The sequence below is a fragment of the Montipora capricornis genome, chromosome 8, assembly GCF_036669925.1.
Source record: "Montipora capricornis isolate CH-2021 chromosome 8, ASM3666992v2, whole genome shotgun sequence".
NCBI lineage: Eukaryota > Metazoa > Cnidaria > Anthozoa > Scleractinia > Acroporidae > Montipora > Montipora capricornis.
In genome coordinates this window covers 26,078,412-26,103,411 of record NC_090890.1, presented here as the reverse complement: position 1 = coordinate 26,103,411, position 25,000 = coordinate 26,078,412, and the positions used below count along the sequence as shown (strand labels likewise).

General features: G+C 38.9%; 2 protein-coding genes across 6 annotated transcripts in view; one reads left to right on the top strand and one right to left on the bottom strand.

Moving 5' to 3' along the window:
* The window catches only part of LOC138014330 (ferroptosis suppressor protein 1-like), a 16,082-nt gene extending 9,102 nt beyond the window's left edge, over positions 1–6,980 (top strand). Inside the window, exons 6-7 of one of the 3 annotated variants that reach the window (XM_068861390.1) lie at positions 2,051–2,254; positions 6,240–6,980. In XM_068861390.1, the coding sequence (XP_068717491.1) occupies positions 2,051–2,254; positions 6,240–6,400 (365 nt within the window). In that variant the 3' untranslated portion in view covers positions 6,401–6,980. The other 2 variants (XM_068861389.1, XM_068861388.1) reach the window with 2 other exon arrangements.
* Positions 6,981–7,116: 136 nt separating this feature from the next.
* Positions 7,117–25,000, bottom strand: part of LOC138014316 (platelet binding protein GspB-like) — a 42,782-nt gene continuing 24,898 nt past the window's right edge. For 2 of the 3 annotated variants that reach the window (XM_068861365.1, XM_068861367.1), the window contains 12 exons: positions 24,621–24,836; positions 22,548–22,661; positions 21,120–21,263; positions 20,199–20,236; positions 19,670–19,877; positions 17,786–17,908; positions 17,193–17,246; positions 16,107–16,233; positions 15,163–15,545; positions 13,880–14,275; positions 11,096–11,136; positions 7,117–7,789 (listed from right to left, as the gene is read on the bottom strand). In XM_068861365.1, coding sequence (XP_068717466.1) covers positions 7,540–7,789; positions 11,096–11,136; positions 13,880–14,275; positions 15,163–15,545; positions 16,107–16,233; positions 17,193–17,246; positions 17,786–17,908; positions 19,670–19,877; positions 20,199–20,236; positions 21,120–21,263; positions 22,548–22,661; positions 24,621–24,836 — 2,094 coding nt within the window. In that variant the 3' untranslated portion in view covers positions 7,117–7,539. The remainder of the gene's footprint in view (positions 7,790–11,095; positions 11,137–13,879; positions 14,276–15,162; positions 15,546–16,106; positions 16,234–17,192; positions 17,247–17,785; positions 17,909–19,669; positions 19,878–20,198; positions 20,237–21,119; positions 21,264–22,547; positions 22,662–24,620; positions 24,837–25,000) is intronic. The other variant, XM_068861366.1, reaches the window with a different exon arrangement.

The following is a 25,000-nucleotide window of genomic DNA, read 5'->3' as shown; positions in this document are numbered from 1 at the left end:
TGGGACTGTGGCCCTTTGTTCTTTCTTTTTAGAGGTTTTTTTCTAAGTCTATATGGACTTTAAAAAAGTCGGTCGAACTTCTGTCTAAAATACGGAAAATCGAACAGTTTTTCCTGCAATTTCGGCACTTTTCCTGCAATTTTACCCATTTTTCAGTTTTAGAATAAGCGCAACAAGTGGAGTTTCAAGCAATCGTTGTAATAGGGTTCAGATTCGCAAACATAACAAACAAACCAAATAAAAGTACTGTCATAAGAAATTTAATGGCTACCTGCTCTTTTTATCGTCAAATTGTTCTTCCTGTCTGCTTAAAAATTCGCCGAGACACTGCAAAGTGTATATTTTCTTCCTTTCCTGTATTTAGGATCACGAACGGTGCATTTAGATGGATTTTGCGATTTATCGCTCTTCTTAGAGATCGACAATATGCTCAATCATACTTCCAAGTAAATAGCTTTGGAATAGATCCATTGATGTTGCCCTACGAGGCAAACTTCGTTTTACTCCCTATCATGTATTTTCAATGCCCTGCTGAGGCCTCGTTTGTCTGGGTCGACGAAGCTTAGGCGATGGTTAACTGCGGTGAGATGATGTTAGCCCTTGTCTTGTAGGCAGTTGTAAACTTTCCGGCCACAGGTAGCTAGGGCTAATATTTTTTCAAGGAAAGTTTAACGGTCTTAAAATTAATATCATGGCGGATTGAAGGCTATCCATTGCAGTTTATTCTTGAGCGTCGCGAAACAGATCCACTCTCCCGATGCGGCACTTTGTCTTTGCCAACTTACTGTGATTTCACACATGTTTTTGACACGGAAGACGAAAGTAAATTGTTTTCTTTGCACCACTCTATGCACAACTCGGGAAAGGCTATAAAGCAGGGACAATTTCCAAATGATCAAATCTCCCATTGCTGTGACCCTTTTACTTCGGTGGCCATCTTGATTATTACGAATACACAAGTTTGCTTCAAAAGAAGGGAAATATGAAACGATTTGAATTGCAATGAACTCGTGCATGAAAGTTTCCCATGAAAGATGCACCAATCAGACTTCAAACGTGGTGTTCTCTTCCACGCAGTGAACTTGTAAGTGTGCCGCACGCACGGGGCATGAAGGAAAAGCAGGTCACAGTTCACAGCAATACTGGAAAACCTAAAACTATCACAGGGACTAACCTTAAGCCTAAACAGTGCCTTTAGTCGTAATTAGGGTTACGGTTAGCATTATTAAAGGGATGGGTTGTTTCAAGAGTAGTAAAACAGGGATCTCTTAACGGTAACCTACAAGTGTAAGTTCGATTGTAGGTGCTCGGCGCGGCACGTGTATATAATTACGTATCATTGTTATGTAAATAGTCAGCCAGAATTCAAAATAAATATCATTTTCAAGGTGTGAATTAGCAACTTGACACGTTAGCTCAGTGGTAAAGAACAGGGACAAGTAATCCAGAGGTTTACAGTGGGTCGGAGTTCAAGGCAAGCTGCGAGTGACATATCATGGGATAAAATGGCAGAAAAAGCCGAGTGGGATCTGGAAATAAGAACAAGACGAAGGGATAGAAAGTGGAAAGCTGGGACAAAAACGAGTAACGGTGTGGGCGATGAAGGGAAAGAAGAGAGAGAGGAAGGGAGAGTAAAAATGAGATCCGTTTTTATTCATCCCGTAAGTACAAATTACCCATGTATATATTTGGTTCTCTAGGGTATACGTATTGTTCTACAAAACAATAGGGGAATGAATAATTAATTTCTTCTGCATGCATAATGAAGTAGGGACCTATACGGAAATCATTCCCAAAGCACACTTGCGCGCATACGTGAATCCACCTTAATCTTGTTGTGCACAGTTCAAGACAATATTTGTAGTGAAGTAAAAGACAATTAGCTTGCGCATTTGGTGAAGTAATCAAACGCTGTCACGTTTGTCAGAAAGGTAATCGTTAGACAAGCATTAATCTTTCACACTGGTACTGAAATGCGAAATGATTAAGACGTTATATAACTTAGTGTCAATATTATATGATGGAGCTGTGTTTGTTTTATTGTCATTAGGTGAAAAAATGGACTCGCTTGGTCGTCTCCAGGTTGATGAATTCCTTCAAGTTAAAGATGTTTCTGATGTGTATGCCATCGGCGACTGCAATGATGTACCAGAGATCAAACTTGCATACGGTGCTGAAACCCAAGGAAAATATATAGCTGAGCAGATCAAGTTGAAGCACGAGGGGAAGACAATGTCGCCTTACAACGTTAACAGTACGTTATCCGAAACAGCATTTCTAAAACACGTCTACACAAGCAATTTTGATGTGACAATTTTTATTTGTTCGAGAAGACGAGGAAATTTGTCCAATTTTTTGCGACAAATGTATTTGCTGAAAGGCTGGCTTGTTAGCTTTTATGTGACAAGTAAAAGTTGTCACATAAGAAAAAATTTTCGAGAAAGGACTCGTCACATAAAATGTGGCAAATTCATGTCTCTTGGGGAGCGCCCTTGGAGAACGACCAGGCAACCTCGCCTTGTTTCTGCTTTATCTCTGCTGTCCGAAGGCAATGCTGATCCACTTAACAACGATGTGTCAACAATTATTATATGTTGTTCTTTCTACACGATCAAATGTATTTGCCACAGACAAATTGCTCGTGTCTGCTTTCGTAGGCAGGGTCACCTCAACAGCCACTCCCAATAGTCCATTTCCGAGTTGCTGCATGCCTCAGTTTCAAAGCGAGTCCTGGTGCACAAATGGAAATGAGTTGCGTATTCTTATGCAAATCAAACTCATTTCCCTTACGTACAATAGTTGAGCACCAAGACTCACTTCGAAACCGAGGCAAACAGCAACTCGGAAATGGCCCATTTCTGACATCCCTGGTTTTCTTCATCATCATCATCGTTGTCCTTTGGCGGTCGTAGGTGCGCTTGTAGTGGTTTGGCCGGTCTTCCCCATTCCTTTCGGCGCTGCGCTCATTTGATGGCATCCATCATTGGCAACCTAGTCCAATAAGCTATTTTAGTCATCCACGTTTTTCTCGGTCTTTCTCTTCCTCTCTTATTGCCTGATTTCATACGGTGGGAGCCTGGCACTAGCTATCGTTTTTGCCGGACGGAAGTGAAAAAGATGGCGTTAAATATGAAAGAAGACTCGCCCAAAATGGTTTTTGCAGCATTAAAAAAAACTCATAAATGATGATTGTCTTGAATCGCTTAACACAAAAAACTTGGGAGAACTTTGTTATAGTCTCCGGGACTAAAAGTGAACTGATTGTTACAAAAATTATTTAGAGATAACCCGGCTTTGCTCGACAATCTCTGTCGAGAAGAGCTTTAAGGCGACAGCCCTTTCGAGATAGGAGATTCCACTACCAACAGCTGGATATAAAAGCAATACTTCCCTCTTTCCCAAGATTTCAATAGACGTTATCGGGAGAAACAGTTTAATAGACGATGGGGAATTATAGGACAATTTCGCAAACTTCATCGAATGTTTTCTTCAAGACGAATGAAAACCAACAAGGTTTTCAAAGATGGTAGTCAGTTATTTATCAAGTCAAGCATATTAAAGAATTTTTGTTCTGAAGTCATACGAACTGCTACTGTCTTGTTCATCGACACTGTTCCTAAAAAAGGTTTTTGCGAAATGTGCTCTCGGAAAGTGTGGTGTCTTTTGTCATGTTATACTTTGACAGTTGGAACACAACACATAAAAGGCTGCTTTTGTCTTTAACCTGTACACAGAAGGCGCTCAAAAGTGGCATCGACCAAATTTAAAGAAAAGAAAAGGGGCAAAAGCTAACTTGAAGGCTGCTGCTCATATCAGCAAATATTTTAGAAATGCAAAATCAGGAAGACGTGAATCAAAGCAAAAAAATTGTAGTTTGAGATGTAAGTGATAAAAACAGTGACTGACTGAAACGAGATCTTTCATCCATGAGCTCTCAAGTAGTAGATGGCCTATCTAAATGTAGAATCAATTTATCAAATCTGAATTTTCTTAAAACTGTAGAGAAATTTAAAAAAAAGTCTCTCAGGATTTTATTACCATTTGTCCTACAAAAATACTTATCTGACCAGAAAACAAAACGAACATGACTTCACAAAACTATATCCCCCAGCTAGAACAAAACTCCAAAACACCTTCTGAGGGGTTGGTACATTTCGCTGACCCCCAGTCCATGGACTACCCAAATGGACTACCCTACAAATACTATTTCGAATGAGTACTGTTGATCCATGTGTAAGCAGTATCTCAAATAGTGCTTACTTAAGCCTCAACACCTATTTTAAACAGCATTGTTCAACAGTATTTAAGTCTAAACACCTATTTTAAAAAGGTTAGCTTTCGATTATTTTTGTGATGGCCGATTACTTCATGTAAGCTAACCTTTTTAAAATGGGTGCTTAGACTTAAATACTGTTGAACAATGCTGTTTAATTCTAAAAACTTCAACCAAGAGAATTGGACAATGGGGCAGCCTACTTCAGGATGTCAAGAGCAACAACAATAACAACAACAACAAGAGCAAATATTTTGTGCAGATAAAACTCAAGAGTTGTTGAGATGAGTCAGATTAACTAGAATGATCTACAATTGGAAGATACATTGATGTTCAACAAAGCACTTCTGATTGCCATGGATTAATCTGAGGACTGGTAATAACAGCAAGTAAGGCTACCATCACCCCTGGGTTTTCAGGGAAGCAAACAAGTAAATTACCAGCATATCATGCATTTAATAATCAAATATGAATCCTAATCAACAGTGATTTAGATAAACATATACAGGCAAAAACTAACGATAAAAGAGTCCGACGTTTCGGCGACATCTTGGCGCCATTGTCAAGAGAAACTATTAAAAATAAATATGTGATTTTCAAAAGTAAGTAAGAGTTCAGAGTCATTAATTTGCATAAGTTAGACAAAGACCTTAGCGCGAATTGAGTCTGATTGTACACGGTTGTAATTGTTTAATGAGTAACATCTCTTTAACGAGACAATCAAACTTGGTCTGGCATTTCTTCAACACGTTTAAGCAATTGCGAAGGTCATCCGGGTCTATTATCGAAATGTTTACGCACTGACTGGAACATGAATCATACATGTAAGTACAAAAATTAATGTAAGAACCATTTTTGTACAGTCCATTTTCCTTTTTAATTTCCTGGATGGTTTTAAGAAGTACTTTCTTCCAGGTTAGGAGCATATTCTTTCGTGAAAATTGTGTCTGGAAAATAATTTTTGTTCTCGCGTTTTGCCGAGCTCTAGTGACCGCTGCATATGACATGTTTTCTCCAGTTAATATTTTCGTTTATAAGAACCTTCCTATATTCTTTTTGAAGCTCAGGATCACTGGGCAAAGTGTAGTACGTTATTCCTTTAGTTCTGTAGTTATTCGTACACAAAGAACTGCCAAAATTCTAACGCCAAATTTTCGTACAAGCCGCCATCACTTGCGCCCTGCTCGTGAAGTTCACTTCCGTCCGGCAAAACCGATAATTATTGCCCAGCTTCCACCGTATGAAATCAGGCAATGCTGAGCTCGTCCGTGCAGATTGATGTTCGCAATCGATTTCCGGCTTAAGGTTTCGCAACGTCAACGAGTAAATGTTGTAACAATGACCCGAAGAGACTAGGAAATTTAAGCATTTGGAGATGTTAAGACAAAGGACGCTCTTCAAGTTCTCCTCAGGTTTTTGAAGACCACGAGTGTTTGTCAGGCCGCGATTCTAACTTACGATCTCACGCTCTAAAACCCTAGTCTCTGTCGATGGCGATTAGAAAAAAAACCGGAACATTTCTTTTTACCCGAAATTTTGGAAGAATACAATTTCATTTAACTTAAAAGGCTTTCGCCGCGTTTTGCGTTCGGTTTGTTCTATTTAAAAAGCTTCGACTTCAAGAAAAATGTAATCTCGTCAACTAGTTGGGCCGAGTGGAAAACCGTTAGGGGTGGCGTAGTGGTCAGAGCACTTCCCACCAATGTGGCCCGGGTTCTATTCCCAGACTCAGCGCTATATGTAGGTTGAGTTTTTTCGTTCTCTACTCTGCATTGAGAGGTTTTCTCCGGGTACTCCGGTTTCCCCTCTCCTCAAAAACCAACATCTAACTTGATTTGTGTTGATTGTTCATTTCAGTTTACAGTGTCCCCAATTAGTGCTCCAGGGCAAGAACGACTAGACACCTAAATTGATTTTTTTTCCTTGCCGGGGGCAATCTCAGCGGCTTTTGTTGTTGTTGTTTCAGAGAGTGTATTCATGGTGTTATGCTGTGGTAGATCCGGGGGAGCTGCTCAAGTTTGGAGGGGCTGGGTGTTTGGCGATTGGTTCGCTTCGAGGATCAAAGGCAAGAGCGTCTTCACTCCGATGCAATGGAAAAATATGAATCAAAAGATGCCTGAAGACTGATAGGACGTAACTCAATATTAGACTTAGAAGACTAACGGAAACATTTAAGAACTACCACGACTCTATTAAAGGCCCACCTTCCACCGACAGGCTTTTCGACCGTCCGTCACGGTTTTTGTTATTGAAATTAGCATTGGTTATCGTAGCCGTCGGATTGGATGAATTTCAGCTTTGGCGGGATTTTCACATCGGCAAGCAATGCCTGTTGGTTGAAAGTGGGCCTTTATTTACGCTTAATTTAAGAGCACCTAATCCCAAGTGCTAAATAAATCACCTCTCCCTATAGGAACTTGCAAATTTTGCCTTTTCCTCAAATTTCACTTTTCGTTTCTAGTGAAAGGTCTCTGTACGGGTCCCGGCGCAAATGATCCCCATTTTGGACCGCAAAATGAGGAAAAAAAAGGCAAGGAATGGCATGGAGGGTGGAATTGCAAGTTGTGATAAAAGCGTTGTAATAAAAGCGTAAATGTTTGAAGAAAACAACGAAACATTTTTGCTGCAAGGGAGAGAATTTTCTTAAAAGGAAACATTTTTGTTGTGGTGGGTGTGTTGCCGGTAAAATTCGTTCTCAGGTTGAATCAGTTTTTACGTAGGTTAAATTGGTTATCCTCGTTTTACCTAGGTTGAATACTGAATCTGTCAATGATGATTGCATGACTTGTCTGTTGTTCAATTTGTTCTTTCCAATTCTGTACATACAGGAGTCACTGTGACGCTTTTCTTCAGTAATAGAAATATTTATTTAACTTTAAATTATATTTAACCTTTGCAACCATGTTGTATTTATAAATAATTTATGTTCACAGGATTAACTACCAATGATATTCATTTCCAATATACGTCTTTTTTACAAATCGGCGAGGTTCAAATTCCCATCATAATTTATACAGCCATTTAGAAACTTTTTAGTACATAAAACGCTTACACTGGCATCAAGCCACGCATCCTTGTGTTGACGGGTTCATCAGCTTATTACTGGAGCGGTTTTCATAAATGCGTAATTCATTAACAAGAAAATGCTTTGACTAGGTTTCTGTCGTCAAGCAGTTTTCACCAGGCATCTCTCTTTTCCAGGAAAGTAAACAAATCGGGATAAGGTGACATTTTCACAAAGCATACTAGCCTTTCTGTGACCTGAACTACTGGGTAATGGCGGAAAGCGGCCTGACAACAGCTTTTTGCTCGCTCGCTCTTTTCTGATCAGTTTTCGTATCTCTCTTTTTACCCTCGTCTGAGCTTGAACTTGAACTTGAACTCGAGCTAGAACTAGAACTGCTACCATGTATTATACTCCTCTTTTCCTGCTTCTTGTTTTTTGCTTCTTTCTTTGTTCTCTTGACTGGACGTACCGTGCCGACACTCTCCTGTTTAAAGTATTGCATAACGTTTCTGAAACAGAAAAAAAAGGTTCAGAAACACCTTGTAGTGAGTAATAAACATTTAAGTTTGGTAAGCGTAGGCGAAAAAGCCGTTAATTACCCCGTGCAGAGTTTCCGCTAATTCTAATCTTCAATCAAATAAAGCCCAAACCGTGACGTTGGCAAAGGTGCTGAAAATTCAACAATTATATTACTAGAATCCAGATCGGTATGTCGCTGTTTGTATATTTCTATTTGTGCAGCTTTGCCAGGCTTGTACTTAATTTTTGTGTCGATATTAAACACAAGCTTGACAAAGCTGCACTAAATCCAGAGGTGGCGCCGGGAATTTTTCCTTGGTGGGGCATGACTGGGTATATGTGTAATAGAGATACTTTTCACAGTGACGTCATCAAATTCTAAAAATCAAAATCGCAAGGTGTTTTAAATTTTCATCTATACGAGGTTGAAGATGACCTAGAAATTAATCTTTTTTTTCAAGTTTCAAGTTCCATGACGTCTTTCATTTCGAAAATACAGCATTTTGCATTTCCGAATAGTCACATCATGCGTGACACCATGATACAAAATTATTTGGTTGAAAAAAAATGTCTATTCCTATGGATCTCAGCAGTCTGAGCGTTTCAAGTACATTAGAGGATGTGTTCATACACATGTATATAAGGCTTTATTATTTGATTTTGGCTAAATAGAATTACATCAAATTTACAATAATTTTGAATGTACAATGTTACAATTAAAATCATTAATAAGAATAAAATAATAATTATAATTAAATAAATAGAATAAAATAAAATAAAAATAAAATATAGACTATGCTTTATATGATTTGTTTCCTAACAATCTAGCCCCACGCTGTATGAAAGAGTTCGTGTTCCTATTCATTCGTGGAATGGGAACTCGCACCCGTTGAGCCCTAAGGGAAAACGATTGGCGTCTTGAAATCAGAAATTTACAGCAAGGATGGAGACCTTCTGAATCTAAGATTTCCTTAAAAGCGTGTGCTGTGTGACTGTCCCTTCTTACATCCAGGGGCTCCACAGTCTCTCTGGCTAGACCTAAGATGTCTGAAGAGAGATTTTGAATACGCTGTAGATCCTCAGCCAGATAGTTTGGGATGCCTCCCCAGATGGGTGATGCGTATTCAAGAAGTGGACGAATTTTTGTTATATACGTAGTCAGTCCAACTTCGGTGGGTAAGTTGGCTTTGTGACACGCGCGCAGGAAGTAGAGACGCTTACTTGCTTTAGTTACAATTTCATCAATGTGTGTATTCCTCTTTAAGTCTCTCTGAACATGCACTCCGAGTAACTTGAAAACTTCTACTCTCTCCAACTTCTCGTTTCCAACTCTAATCGAACTAGGGGCATGAATCTGCTGAGATTTCTTAAAACTAATCCACATCTCTTTGGTCTTTTTGGTGTTTATGTCCATTTTATTCCGCTCCACCCACGCCTCCATTTTTACCATAACATCATGCATGTGACTTTCACTTCCTTATCTTTGAAGAATTATCCCAAATACCTAACAAAATTTGGATTGTTCCAAAGAGGCACCCCCCCCCCCCTTACCCCCCTTCCCCCCCCACCTTTTGTTCCAGATATTTCCATATTATCTAAATATCAATGCTACACTATCATGCAAATACAATACACAAAGAATCTTTAATCCCGGGTGATTTGAATTGGGTACAACATTGAGTTAGCCGATTAGGTCTATTTGTATAAAAGACACAGAGGATATTTCATGGCCGCGATGGGGGGAGGGGGGGGGGAGGGGGAAACGGCTATTCTTAGAGGTATTTTCATAGAGTTATGTCGTAGAGTTAAGAGTTGAGTTTCCAAAATCCTGAATTCACGATTTTGGACTGCCTGAGTTATGTCGTAGAGTTAGAGTTAAGTTTCCAAAAACCTGAATTCAAGATTTTGGACTTCCAAAATCTTGAATTCAGGATTTTGGCAGTCCAAAATCTTGAATTCAGGATTTTGGAAGTCGTTAACTCTAACTCTAAGTCATAACTCTACTGAAATAACTCTATTGATAGTTAACCTCCGCGCGAGGATACGAATTTTATAGGGATGATATGTGTTTACAAACATTGCTTTTGTTATTCAAATGTGCCAACTATAGGAACAAAAGACCTTTTGTTCGACAGCCAATGAGGCTCTGGTTGGCACATTAATGATAATAGGTGACGTCAACGATATTTTCGCTATACTCAAGTGCTGATAGTACCGAACGAGTGGGAGGACTATCAGCACGAAGGATCGCTTAAAGTGAGCGAAGCGAACGAGTAAGTTAAACGATCCTTCACAACGAGCGACTAATAAACATCGTACTAACGAGCAAACCATGAAGTAAAAATTTGTTTATGATCATAAATCGAAAGAGGTAAGTGTTTTATATTGGCCGGACCGGAAAATACCATAATACTCTTTGTTTGTCCACCCAAATTTTGAATAAGCATTGTTTTTGTTTTCTCTTGGGACCATTGTAAGTCCCAAGAGAAACAGGAAACAATGCTTATTCAAAAGTTGGGTAGACAAAAAAAAAAGAGTATTATGGTATTTTCCGCTTCGGCCAATTGTAAGGCGATCAAACCTCTGAACAAAAGCCCCAAACAAAAAGCAAAATATTTTTTTAAACAGAAGACATGATATTTACCTTCCATAACTCGCCTGAAATCTTTTAAAAGTTTAAAAGTTTTTCTGAAGCATTTTGTGGAGAAAATTAAGCAATAAAGGAAAATAACTTTGAAAACCATTCACCAGTCGGCCGCCATGTTTACAAATTTTGCTGGACCGCCCGCGCCAAAGTTCAACAAACTGCTAGCCAATCAAAAGGCTGATACGCTACTTTTTCACTAATAAACAAAAATAGTACGACCAATCAAAAGGCTGATACGCCAATTTTTTTTTAAAAGTAAAAACATCGTAGGTCGTTTTTATTCATCACAGAAACGTACGTAAATCTCTCTGCTTATATAATAAATGATTTAATTTTCGAACTAATGTCATCAATATGTAAATAATAAAACATGTAACCTTTTACTCTGATCATTAAAAATGCAATTAATGTATTTTTTAATGATCCTTTTTAAGATGTCATTTTTGACCTATGCAACAGAAATGGTAACGAACATATGAATTTGCGGAATGAGTCATAAGTAAAAACGTACGTAATTTTTACATTCCAAGTAAAAACTGTAGCCCATAAACTTTCATATCATGGGACGTGCTTGAGAAACCTTTGCCATCTTTGTCAATATCAGTTATGAGGTACTGCATAAAGAAAAGAAAAGAAAGAAGGAACTTACATGGTTCCTTTCCGACGTGAATGCATTTCAACATGTTTTTCCTAAAAAAAAAGAATTAAAAAAAAAATTAACACGAAGAAAAGATTTAACCTTATGATAACCCCAATTTCAAACAATAATTAGTATTTCAGATTTAGATATGCCATTGAATTTAAAGATGGAAGCGGTCTGAACAGAAAAAAAAAACACACACACACACAAAAGCAAAACAAAACAAAACAAAAAAAAAAACAAAACGGAATATCCTGATGATCCAAGATCCTACAAAACCAAACCCAATTACAAACGCGTGGTAACGATCAGAAAAAAAAACTTTTCCAAAATACCGTGCATTCAAGTTTGAATTTATACTAAGCCTTTCAACTTAAACGGGTTGCTTCTTTGTTTATTGACTTTATCTTACTTACTTTTATGGTAGTATATCCTTCATCTGCTGATAGCAGTAGTGAAACAGCCAGATAATATCGGCATCTTCTATCATCCCAAATCGCTGTTTATGATTAGTTTAAACTGTTAGATAGTCCGAAGTTAAGCTACGATGTCTGATGGTTGTATTAGCCAAAGGGCGAGGATTCCATGAGTGTTCAATTAGTTTGATTATGACGGTGGTCTTTTGGCTAACTCGACATGGCAGAGGTTAATCCAGTTAGAGGTCTATTTCAGGAGGTTACGTTTGTTATTATTAGCAATATTATCAAATTATTGTTAACTGCTTAATATGATTGTGATTATAATCTCGTACTACCACACCATACTTTGGACGGAGGCAGCGATTTCGCTTTGTTCTTCCACATGAAAAAAATAATTCACGATCAGTTAGACAGGCTCACAATTGAACCTGGACATCCACTTCTACAAAAGATCAATGTGGCGGTTTAATGCCTCGTGGACACTTGATGTTCCTCAACGAATGTGCAGAAGTTTAAGTGTAACTTAAAATCACCAAAAGTTCCATTCAGTTGTACAATCGACTCCTCAAATCGATAGAACTGAAGTGACGTGGCACCTATGGTTTCTTCAAATCAGAATCATCCACAGAGTAGAGTGAAATCGAAAGATATGCTATCCAAGTGTTTCCTTCTCTTTGGGGAAGAAAGTGTGTTTCTTCCAATAGTTGGTGCAATGTTAAGAGTAGTCTACCAATGTGCCCAGGGATCTATGTCCTGACTCAAAGTCTCATGTGGGTTCAGTTTTTTTGTTTTTTATTCTGCTCTACGAGGTTTTTCTCCCCAGGTATTCCGGCTTATCCTCTCAAAAAAAAAAAAAATCTTAACTTTAATTTAACTTGTAGTCTTTCCTGTGGGCATAGCATAGCATTTGTGCTTAGCTCACCGACAAAAGCCTCAGACATTAAAACATGAATATGACAGTTTAAAGTGTGTTGCTTTATAGTATTCAACTCTCCCACCCCTTTGAGACGTCGGTTTTTACTTTAACTCCAGCCAATAGTTTAAAGTAATTTCTACTCATTTGGTCGCTCATATTACTTTCATTTAAAAAATGGTCTTTAATTTGTCCTAGATCTTTACTTCCTTGTATTATTTAAAACTTCTAATTCTTAACTTGATTTTGTTATTTGTATACACTAAATATATAACACAGAAACTCAATAATCAACTTCCCTCGATTTAAAAAATATACCTAATTTGGAATCACCACTTCTTCTGAAATCGTTGTAAAATTAGCTAAGAAAATATTTTTCAACACTTGCAACATTCAAAATTATTTTGAAAATATCTAACGGTCAAATAGAGCGCTACGTTAAGCAAAAAAAGAATGTCATCTGAAAGTATAACTTCTCGTTACTGCCATAATTTCGTAACTATTTCACGATTTTCAGAATGTAAGCTGTGTAATAGCTATCCAGGAATCAAACTGCTAATGAAGGAGGATAGAGAAAATTCAAAATTTAACGTGGGGTTCTCACGCCTTCCGCATAATCTCCAATTTGGACATTTCACATTATTAAAGTAACAGCGGCAACACTTCACGTTGTTAACCCTTTCACCGCCATAAAAGCCAATTAACGCTTATAGATTTTACTCTGTCTAACGGCAGACGATTTTACTCGTCAATGATGGAACCCTCGGCGGTGAAAGAAGCAACAGCGGAAAAGAAATGTACAAAAGGTAAAAGCACGTGCAGGGCGTGCACAGCCTTTATTTTCCCCCATTAAACCTATTTTTTTGTGGCCCACTTGCTCTCGTCGATGTTACTGTTGCTAGGCTCTGTAATCCCTAATGTGTTAAGGTTTTTAGGACGCATTTTGGTTTCGTCACCTTGAAAATTTAGAAGTGTCTCACTGATCTCATTAAATAACAAGTACTCCGTTTCCGCACGTTCTTGTCTCAACATATTTAAGGCATGGAGATGGTTATGAAACTCGACAAGTTTTGTTTCATATTTTTGTCCGTATTTTTGGCCCTGACCCTGCACAATATACACACCTTCGTGGAGAAGATAACCAATCAAATACTTCGATTACTTGAAATTATGCGCAAGCAATTTGCAAACCCGTGCGAAGCGAAAACAAATGAGTGTGCAGGATCACGGTCAATTCAACATGGATTGAGACAACATTGTTTTCGCTTTTGAAAGGTTTTAGGTTTCATAACCAGTCCCTCTATTAACTATGTCTTGACGAGAGACTGCACTTAGTACCATGCCACAGTTTATCAGTTGTACTGTTCATCACGAACAACCCGAAAACAAGAAAAAAACCACAGTCTTGAATAAACGTTCTCAAGGCAGCGGGCATGCGCAGTATTATTGCTACGTCCTTACATTGCTCCTTGCACGAGCTAAGGCTCTTGACACCAGTAGTTGCGCTTCCAGCTCTGCATGCTCTCTTGCAGCCACATCGAGTCGTGTAGTGCCCGTCGAAGACTTTTCCTTCTGTGTCATAGACGCGGGTACTAGTATCCGTTTTGGCGATCGTGAGTAAAGGGATGCGGGCGCTGGCGACGTGTCAGTTTTGTCCAGAATGTTCCGCCTGCTGTCTTCTTCGAAACGGTTTATGTTTGTTTGCGCACGCGATAGAATCATTCGCGCCCCGTCGAAGGAACTGGGCGGTTCGTCCTTTGGACGCTCTGGATCAACCATGTAACGAGGCGAAGTACCGATGCTGGGTTGAGCAGCCGTAGCTACTGTAGGTTGATTAGAGAGCATGTATCGAGATCCCTGTAAGAACGTGAATTATAGAATGGTTACAGTCAAAACAGGTCAAGCGTTCCTCTTACGAGTGCATTAATGAGCTCATTATTGCAATTTTGATTTTAGTAATCGTTTCAATAATCTGTTCGTCGGAATCTGTTCGTCAAATCAAGCCTCAGTTCAAAACTCGAATTTTGATTCCAATATTGCTGGCTTTCGGTGCTAGGCCGGCTTGAGAATTTCACAGGCAAACTGACTTGCATAATCTGTCAAACAACGGTCATTTCACTCTAGCAACGTTACCGTTACCTTTCTGTAATCTTACCAGTATCCTCAAACTTGAGACACTTTGTTTTCGAATTCCAAAGAATGGACAGAGAAATGAATTTAAAAAGAAAGGCAAATCACGCTTGTTAGCGACCTTTGCAGATCATACGAGTTGGTACACCTGTCAAATTCTCACGCCGGCCTGGCACCGGAAGCGAGCAATAATCCCATCAAAATTCGAGTTTTGAACTGAGGATTGATTTGAGTTTTGCATCATTCATCCGACAACCAGATTATTGAAATGATTACTGAAATCAAATTTGCAATAATGAAATTATTAATCCACTCGTGAGAGGAACGCTTAACCTGTTTTGACTGTAAAAGTAAGGAAAAACTTAGGCTACAGCATGGTCTAGTTTAGCACAATACGCTATGCTGTGCGTGACTAATTTTTACTAGTGTTCTCAATATTTCGAGAGCAGGTTCTCGTGATGCAAATGAAACTGACTATCTTCCTTTTAAAACATTGAGATGGGGCAACTAGGAAATCCAGTAGAAAACCAGCCCTCCGAGTTCTTAGAAGATTTATTAATATACCACTTTAATTTAACCCTCTTCAACTTATTTGCTTTGGAACATCTTCTTACCGGGACGGCTGGCGCTGCGAAGCTTCGTTTTGAAGGCGACGTCTTTCCGGGAGAAGGAGCATACCTAGGCATTGGGTCCGTTCGAGCTGAAGTAGGTCGAGTTCTTGCCGTCCTAGAAAGTCCAGGATGAGAGGCTGATGTCGGTCGGCCTCTAGACATGGGAGCTCCTCCTGTATACCCACGAGCATACTGTGTCGGTATCATGGCTCTCGTTTGGCTTTCTCGAGGCGAAACTGCATAGTGGGTTTGTGGCAGCCATGAAGGGCCGATGGTAGGTTCCTCGTAAATGTGTTCGTCTTCGTATACAGATGGACCTCCAAACGCATGTCTTGGTTCGGGTGGGTAGTGGTCTTCACCGTACTGAACGGCATGTGGATCCAAACCTAAAGGAATGACCGTCATGGATCGTTTAAAGGTCTCTCAATGGGTCATTATAGATTAGGCCAGTTAAGGGACGTAGAGACGAAGTTCCGGGATTGTAACCTGGCCTTTTTCTCAATGGGGGCATTTTTCACTTCACTAGATTATTGCGAACTGCGTAACAAGCACTCTACTCTAAGTCCCCTAAACAGTGTTGTAAATTAGTCGTGAAAGGTTGCGATTGGAGTAACTAGTAACAATTGTCCGTACTTCACGACTCGGACTTCTTCACTTGACGCTTACATTGACAACGACAAGTAATCTTCGGCTATTGGGACCGTGTGATATGGAAATACTAGTAAACACTTGAAACATACCTAACAAAAGTTACGAAACTTTAGTAGCAGGAGGCCAGCAACTGATTATTTACAACGCAGTTGGCAAACTTGCATTCGAGATTACTGAAGACAAATCCCACGCGGGAAAGGTGAGTTCAAAGTTTTCAGTAGAAATAGTGGTGAAAATAAGGAAACATTTGCACTGAAAAGCATATTTTTTAAGCAAAGTGCTAATTCTTGACGTACCATCCATATCCTCGTACACTTGCTCGTCATCACGGTTTTGAGTTTCGAAGGGTTGTACCACAGGCGTCGACACCATGGGTAACATCTGATAGCCAGTGTCCAGCAAGTATTGGATACGGTCTCTTTGCTGTGGACGCAAAATTCAAAAGAAAGTGGGCATGAGTAAGCTTGTGCGGCCTCCCAGGGGGTCCTTGTGTCCCTTTGTTCCCGAAACTACTTCCAAACTTGTTCACCGCTTTTTGATCCCAAAAATGGGGGTTTATGTTCTTTTGTTCCCTAATGACATTTTGTCCTTCTACCCCTGTTCCCGACTTTAAATCAACATGTTAAAGTTCCTTTTATTCCCCCAAACCCCTGGGAAACCATCATATCTACAATATAAAACAATATTAAATCAAAATAAATTACAGTTTAAGAACCATAATAATGATAATAATAATAGTAATAATAATAATAATGATAATGATAATGATAATGATAATGATAATGATAATGATAATGATAATGATAATGATAATAATAATAATAATAATAATAATAATATATTTTAAGAGGAGGCCTCCAATCAAAGAGTGGTTTCCAGGAGGGTCCTCTATTAAAATAAAAATACTAAAACTAAAATGCAATATTAAAAGTGAGTAGCATGAAAATTAAGAACTTCGTTATAAATATGTACGTAAGCTAATCTAAGAAAAATTACCTTGGCCTATTTTAAAAGGATTTTCCAAGACCGTTGCCATTGATTCGAAAGTTTTATATGACCGTGAGATCTACACTTATCCCCAGATGAGCCCGAAATGATTTGACGCTACTCTAGCTTATAGTTTTGACTTTCAGAGAGACGCCGAGATAACACGGTATTGTCCTATCTCTTCCCCGGCCTATGATTGGATGAAAATTTTAAAATTGACATCGCGTCATTGACATGGGTTGCTAAAATTTATTGGCATCGCGAAAAAAAATCAGTTCACGTTAACATCAAAGAAGATCTCCAGAACAAATGTTATGTTTATTTCCCAATTGCAAGTCTCTGTCCTTCCCAGAACTATTATTAGTTGCTATAATTTCACAATTAACTTGTCTTACTGTGTTAGTCGGCGGCAAATGCGTCGGTGAAGAGGTTCCTTCTGGTCTCCTTTGCTGAAAAATAAAAACAAAAAGTGGAATGCTGAAGTCTGGGTCCGAGTGGGAACAAGCAAATCACAATTATGTCATAAATACTCTTTTCTTTGGCCATCTTAGCTTAATCAAAAATAAAACGCAAACAGCGGTGACAAACATTATAAACAAACGCATTGTTTGAAATTATTTACTTAACGTTTCGTGGGTAATATGACAAATAATTATATAAAGTGCCAATATAGAAATTATTTAACCAGGAAGCTCCACTCACGCGAAAATGGTTTTCGGAGAGGTCCTGTATCCAATCGAATTGGAATAAGAAATGTTAGGGTTTTAGGAGAGTGGAAAACCGGAGAACCCGGAGAAAAACCTCTCAGAGCAGAGTAAAGGACCAACAACAAACTTAAACCCTAAACGGTCACGAGTCCGGAATCAAACCCAGGGCCACATTGGTGGGAGGCGAATGCAACCACCACTACGCCATCACAGCTAAAGCTATGCGACGCCGTTAACTCATAGACTTTGCTAAATATGTAACGGAAGACTGGTTATTTTACCTCAGTGATAGGTTTCACAGAAACCAGGCGTACACCTGGTGTTTCCTTTATTGTCCAGGCAGTTTCTCGTAATGCCTCTTGGGCAGTAGCCTTGGATTCATGGCCTGTTGCGAGGGAAGGCACCTAGTTTAAAAAATAAGAGAATTTCATGCCATTATGCTCATACTGTGGGTTACATCAAGCCAAGAGAATATGATGCAGGGATCGAATCCCCAATATTCATCCCTGTTCCGAAAAAAAAAAAAAAAAAAGAAAAAAAATATTCAAAATCTATTAGTAGCTCTGTGTGATACGGCAAGGTAAATTATTGTCCAGTTGGTGTGAAAGTGGACCCCGTGGTCATGGGTACAACAGATAAAAATAACTTCATTGTCATGTGCGCAATCTAAAAGTCAACATCATACGGAATCCCATGATTATGAGCGTACAACTTTATTGTATTTGTGGAACGGCGTTTTTGCATGCCGAGTTATTTTTCGATTGATTTTCCCTCGAAACCAGACCTTTCCAGCCAATTGAGGTCTTGGATTAGAAATTATTACCCATGGGATTGAGAGCATATGGAACACTGTCTTATATAGTTTAAGGAAAAATCACTCAACTTAGAAGGACGTCGACTTAAAACGTTTCTCGAGTCGTTGCTTTCAAGATCATAATTTACATCCCTGGGTAAGGGACTTTGTGTCCGTTTTTAGCTATATCTTTCTTTCCTTCCCATAATTTTTTTAATTTGTTTTTTCTTTTAAGGGAATAATTTTTACACCGAAATTATGAAATAAAAAAACATAGCTCACCGTGCTCGTTTAAGAGTAAATCATCATCGTATCTGTCTATCTCGATTATCGTAGATCCAAACAACAAAATTCGCCATGTTCTCGGAATGTGCGCGCTTATTCGCAAAGAATTAGGGTCAATCACAACTTCTCTCACGTGTTTTGAGAACTGTTTCACCGTGTTTGATCGACTTCCGCCATATTTACAATGTTACAAATTTGACCAATTTGTAAATATTGACACACCCTATACGCAGTACAGGATGCGCAGTGCAATACTGAGGAATCACCTTAAGAAATCGTCTTTAAAATAGCTTTATCCGTGAAAATGCCGTTACATAGACCTAGTATTGGAGTTGTAGGCTCTTCGTTACAGGCTTCTGTTTTAAAAAGGATTACAAGGATTACCTCTCCCACCAAATATCCCCTTTCCTAACCTGCGTTAAAACTGCAAGCAATTATTCAATTTTCAGCCCTCCAATTAATTAATCCCCAATTTTAGTGCTTCACACTCTACCGTGGACTCAAGGACAACTAGCCTGCGCACTTGTGTTCGTTGCATTGCAGTGGGATATTGCACTGAACATATGTCTGTGAAAAGGAAAACGGTATTTGCATTCCATGACTTGCTAATGTAACCCACAATTTGATATTTTACAATGACTGCAAAATTCTCGCGCGCTCATTGGCTAATTTTTATTGTCAATAAGCGGACAGACACATAAATTTATAATTTATTCGATAATGACGCGATAGTGCTCGCGTCAGATTGAAATTTCTCGCAGTTTTTGTCCCGCGTTCTTCTCGTGTTTTGACTCAATTTTGATCCCTCTGCCTTTTTGTTATTGTAAAAAGCAAATTGATGTCAGTTTTTCATGCGTCTGTCCTGTTATTGATCATGAATTTCGTCATAATATTGTCAAAGTAGCTGTGGATCCACGAGGCGATAGCCGAGTGGATCCGCAGGACTGACGCATGAAAAACGGACATCAATTTGTTAAATATAACATTTGCTTTCTCTTTCAATTCCTATGGTATTTGACGTGGAATTAGCATTTTTGCATTCCTTGCTAACAACCTCAGAATCCAAAATGCATTCACAGTTTCATACCTTTTCATTTTTCTTTTTGTCTCTCATTTGCTTTTTCTTTCTCTTTCTTTCCTTTTTGTCGTGTTTCTTTTTCGAGACGGAATCACTTCCTGAACTGCTGCTGCTGCTGCTGCTGCTGCTACTACTTCTGTCACTGCTTGAGCTTCTGGAGCTTGAAGTACCAACCCGATTTTTGCGCCAGCGTTCCAGGCGGGACTTTCGTTTACGCCTGAACAAAAAACAAAAAACAAAAAATAAAAAAACAAAAAAAGCAAAACACTCAGTCAGTCAGTCAGTTTTATTTCCCAAATCAAGCTTCTGAAGTTGAGTGGAAATTGAAAAATCCTGTATACATGTCAGAAAGACTAATTAATCTCTTCTTACCGAGACAGTGGTCTAGGTAAGAATAGATTGAGGTTAGCATTCCTGTGATTTAGTACCCAAAATGTGCCAGAGTTTTAACACAAAACATTTGTAGATATTTATTTAATTCTTTCTGACTAATGCTTTTTTATGTTGCTTTCAAGATCATTAAATGCGTAGTGCTTACTCTGCTGTGAGGCTCCTCTGTGAGCTGGATGCTTGATCCTGTAACATCAATGATCACAGAAATTAACATTATTTATTCTGTTGGTGTTCGTCAGCGTATTTTAAAATACATTGATCACATTACTCAACTCCTTGCTTGGAACAGTAAATCACGGGAACACTTGAAAAACAAACAAACAAACAAACAAACAAACTGCTGTACAGTAGCAAAATAATGCTCTAAGCCGGAGTTTTACTTGATTACCATTCGGGATACAGTAAACACCGCAGATAAGAACAAGTGGATTAAGAACATCAGGCTGAAGTTTGGCCAATACAGCACCATATAACTAAGAGCAAATTCAGCCTGATAAATAAAACACGACTCAATATAAAGGGAAAGGGTATTGGAATAACGAAACAATACAGCACAGTATCTGGTATCAAAATACTATGGTGTTCAGGCCCATTACAAAACTCTAAAATGGATGTATTTCTGAAACAAATTTTAAGAACAATTTAAGGCCGCTTTCAGGCTGATTACTCACTAAGGACCCCTTATTAAATAAGAGCACGACCAGTCTCACGACCAGACATGCGGGTGTTTGCTGTATGTCCTGTAACACTCAAAGTATCAACCCTTTGGTGGCAGCGTGATCGAGTGGTTAGGTCGCTTGCCTTGAGAAATGGAGATACCCCGTTCAAGACCCGCTCTGATCAGCACTAGCTAAAGTTCTTCTTGGTTCTCGGCTGCACTCGTAATAACCAAATGGTTTGTTCCCAGGCTATTGATTCTAAAAACATTAGGCTTATCTTCTTTCCTCTCGAGGGAGGTTGTCCCACAAAATACACCACTTAAGAGTTTCAGCCCATAATGTAGAAGCGTATGACTTGAATTGATAAACGGTAGCGTGTGGATTCAGACCAATTTGTCTTTATGTACCTCCGCCATAGACTGGTGATTTCCTTCCTTCCGTTCTTTCTCTAACTGCTTCAACATTTGTTCCCTTTCTTGTTCTTTATCTCTCACGCACTGACGAAGCTTCTCACGATGGCGCATCTTATTTCTCCACCTTTCCACATTTGCCTGAGAATATAAGAGAAAAATGTAGAAAGACTTACCTTTGACGATAAATGCAACTTTAGAGGAAGAAAGGAATGTCTTCATCTCAAGGAAATTAATATACGCGCTCGCACGTTTATCCACGCACGCACGCGGTAGGCATTGAGTTCGGATTCCGATCAGATGGTATTCGTACTGAATGTATATTGTCGGTCAAATCCGGTCTCAAGTTAAACCGGGTTTTAGTTAGGTTAGATTGGTGATCCCCATTTTAGCTAGGTGGAATATGCACTCTACCTTCAAGTTGATTAAAGAAGCTATCAACCCTTAACCACCCCCCCCCTCCAAAAAAAAAAAAAAATGTGAAAACACTTATAGCTTCCCTCAAGCTCTGTCTTACACATCTAAACACATCTTCTTAATGTTCGCACCATCTTACTATACTTTGCAAGTACTCGAACTCTGACTCCTCAGATCTATATAGTCTTGTGTCTTTACCACCACACTACAACGATGAGCATGCTCAACCCAACACCGTTCTTTTCATTATCTACTTTTGTATAATAAGTCAGCTGATATCCATGTATAATCACCAAAACTAATCCTAACCTGTCCCTAGTTTTTCTCTAAAGGCGTACTATTTAGGCTCCAAAAAAGGTTTCTTCAATTCATCTGACTGAGTACTTAACCTAGGTGAAATGAGGATCACCAACTTAACCTAAAGTAAAAACGGATTTAACCTGCAAAAAAAAAAAATGGAGTACACCATGGAGTACAAAGAAAAACTTGGATAACATTGAACTGTTTAGATTATAGTAAAAAAGCCATGGTGTTTTCAAATCCGTACGATCGAGCAGCAAAATGGAGTGGAGAGATTCTTATTTTGCGTTAAATGGTCTTGAATACTTTTGAATACAAACTACGAATTACAAATTTTGCCACTATAAATGTTTATGAACGGCAACTTTTTATTTTTATCTGTAAGGCAAATAGCCAATGCGAACGTAACGACTGCCACCCATGCAGACTACAAAGACGGTTGAGGTTTGAACACTAGCAACTTTACTATTCTTTGAAAGCCCTCTGTTTACTGTTCCCTAAACCAATTTACGAGCATTCTTAGTCATACGGTATTGGGGTTTGGATACAAAGTAGATGAATTCCATCAAATTTGAAACCAAGTTAGCCTATATATTACTTTGAAGAACAACATCCATTTTACCGCACTGCCATCTAGTATTTTAATGCCTCGACTTGTTTCACGACGCATGCATTTCGTTCCTTTGCTGTTATAGTTCACGTGTTTACCTTTAGAGTAAGCGTATCTTCGTCTTCATTTATAGCATCTTCTTCATTTATCTTTACTTGTTTAGATGAAGGTGCATTTTGTAATTCAATTGCTTTCATTTTATCAAGCCACGCCTGTGAATACATACAAAATTCTTTCGCCATGTTTATATTTATATGTCTAATAAAGTTTATGTTTCAAGTGAAATATGATTCAAGTTCGCTAAACATGATAATTGCATGAAGCTGGAGACGCTTTCATTGCAGTTATTGTTATGAATACACGGGAGTCAGGATGGCTTAGTGGTTATCAACAGTGCCTTCCACCTCTGCGACCCGGGTTCAACTCTCGGCCCCGGGATCGTATGTGGCTTGAGTTTCAGTCGATCTCAACGTGACTCCGAGGGTTTTTCTCCGGGTACTCCGGTTTTCCTCCCTCAGCAAAATCGACTCACAGCCTATACCATCAGGCTGTGCTGCTGTGCTCCTAGGTCATCCATGGGTCGTGTTCAGGAGCCGAGCGCCTAGCCGGCAGCACAGCTCCTTCGGTCCGATCTCGTTGAGCCGCGCCCATAGCAATTCAGTCTCCGACTGCGAGAAAGGGCGATTAGCAGGTCACGTATTATTATTATTATTATTATTATTATTATTAATATTATTATTAATATTATTATTAATATTATTATTGTTATTATTATTATTATTATTATTATTATTATTATTATTATTATTATTATATTTAGATCGTTTAGTTATGTTAACCATTAAATTTCAGGTTTATGCATGCGAGCATTTTTCAGAAACTACCACTTTCCGATTATGTCTGATTCGTTACTAGCTGAGTTAGGCATAAGAACTTCTTATTAAACAGTCAAATCACAAAAGGTGAATTTAACATGAATTATAAAAAAAGGCACGAATGTATGTACGATCATTTTCGGCGTGTTTTTTTTTGTATTTAAAAGAGCAATTTGCCAAATTTTATGAGCCCCGATTAGCTGAAAGCTCCATTTTGATAAAAATCATGTGGCTATTTGAGTCTCAACGCCAATTACCTATTATATATTAATAACAATACAGTTAGCGCCAAGGTTAGGATTGTTTTTAGGTTGGGGTTGTCATAACTGTTCAGTTATGTTCAACTGAGGAAAAGAGTGAGGCGACACATCTCTTTATCATGCATTTCTGTACATGACGTCACACTGACCACTTAAGGCACCCGGAGGTCTTGCAGGTGATCAAAATTGGTTGTTAAGGACAGTGCCTACTAATTCAAAGGTATTTCTGCCCGGTTTATGAATATGCGGAAAAAGTAGGTCTTAACAAATGTTAATGAAATCCAAAAAAAAAAAAAAAAAATTGCGGGTAACCACGCATTTTTTAAAGATATTTAATCAACACTATTTGTCAAGAGCTTTAAAACACAAAGCAATGCTGTAAGGCGTTCTTTTCCAAATTGAAGCTTAATTATCTCTGAAAATGCATAGTTACCCCAATTTTTTTTTTTGGACACCAAGAGCACTTGCTGAGTTCTGCTTTCTCCGCATAATTTTAGCCGCACAATATTATCCCTGTGTTGGTAAGCACTGCCCATGGGAAACCCGAGTATCTCGAGATACGCAGAACGTATGCGCAATAACAATAGTAGGTACCGTCCTCAATAAAACCTATATGCAGCTGCATTCGCTCTTGATGAAAAGAAAAAGGCAAGAAGCTTGTGAGAGGGGTTTCCGTTTCCGCACAAGCAATCTAACTCGTGGTTAGAAATGAAAAAAAAAAAAAACAAAACAACAACAACAATAACCGCAACCTTTTATGGAGCTACAATGTTTCTGAAGCCGTTCAATAAACAGGACGTGTTTTATCTGGTCTAGAACCACTTGGCTTCGCCTCGTGGTTTAAAACTCAATAAAACACTTCTGCTCTTTTACTAAACAGTATTTTTTACGGAATATGTTGACTGATTACGTCCAGGAGATTGCATTGATGGGAATAGCAAGAATTCCAAGAAGAGTCCTAGTGACACGAAAGGAAGCGGCCAAACCCTTATGATCCTTGGTTACTTGAAACTGTAAATGTGATTTTGTGCATTACCTGGGGAACCCCCGATTCCGCAATGATTCTGACGTAGTCTGTCCTGGCATCAGCGGTTGTGTCTGGAACTGAGGGTTTTGGCCCAACAAGAGGTGTTTGCACCAAAGGTGGTAACGAAGTGAACCGAAGGGGAGGCTCCTCACGTTTAAAATTGTGGACCAGCCTCTCGTCCCTCATCTGTGGTCGATTCTCCAAAACACCCGCAGGATGATCCGTCTATTGCACGGAAAAGGACACTTAAATGCTAACAAGTAAATGATTGTATAGGGAGCTTAAGCACGCACGGTTTTGAGACGGGGACGGCAACCGGAAGTAAGCTGTTTTCCCTTTTAACTTGTCTTCACACAGCCACATTTACACTGCTAAATACCGTTTCTCTA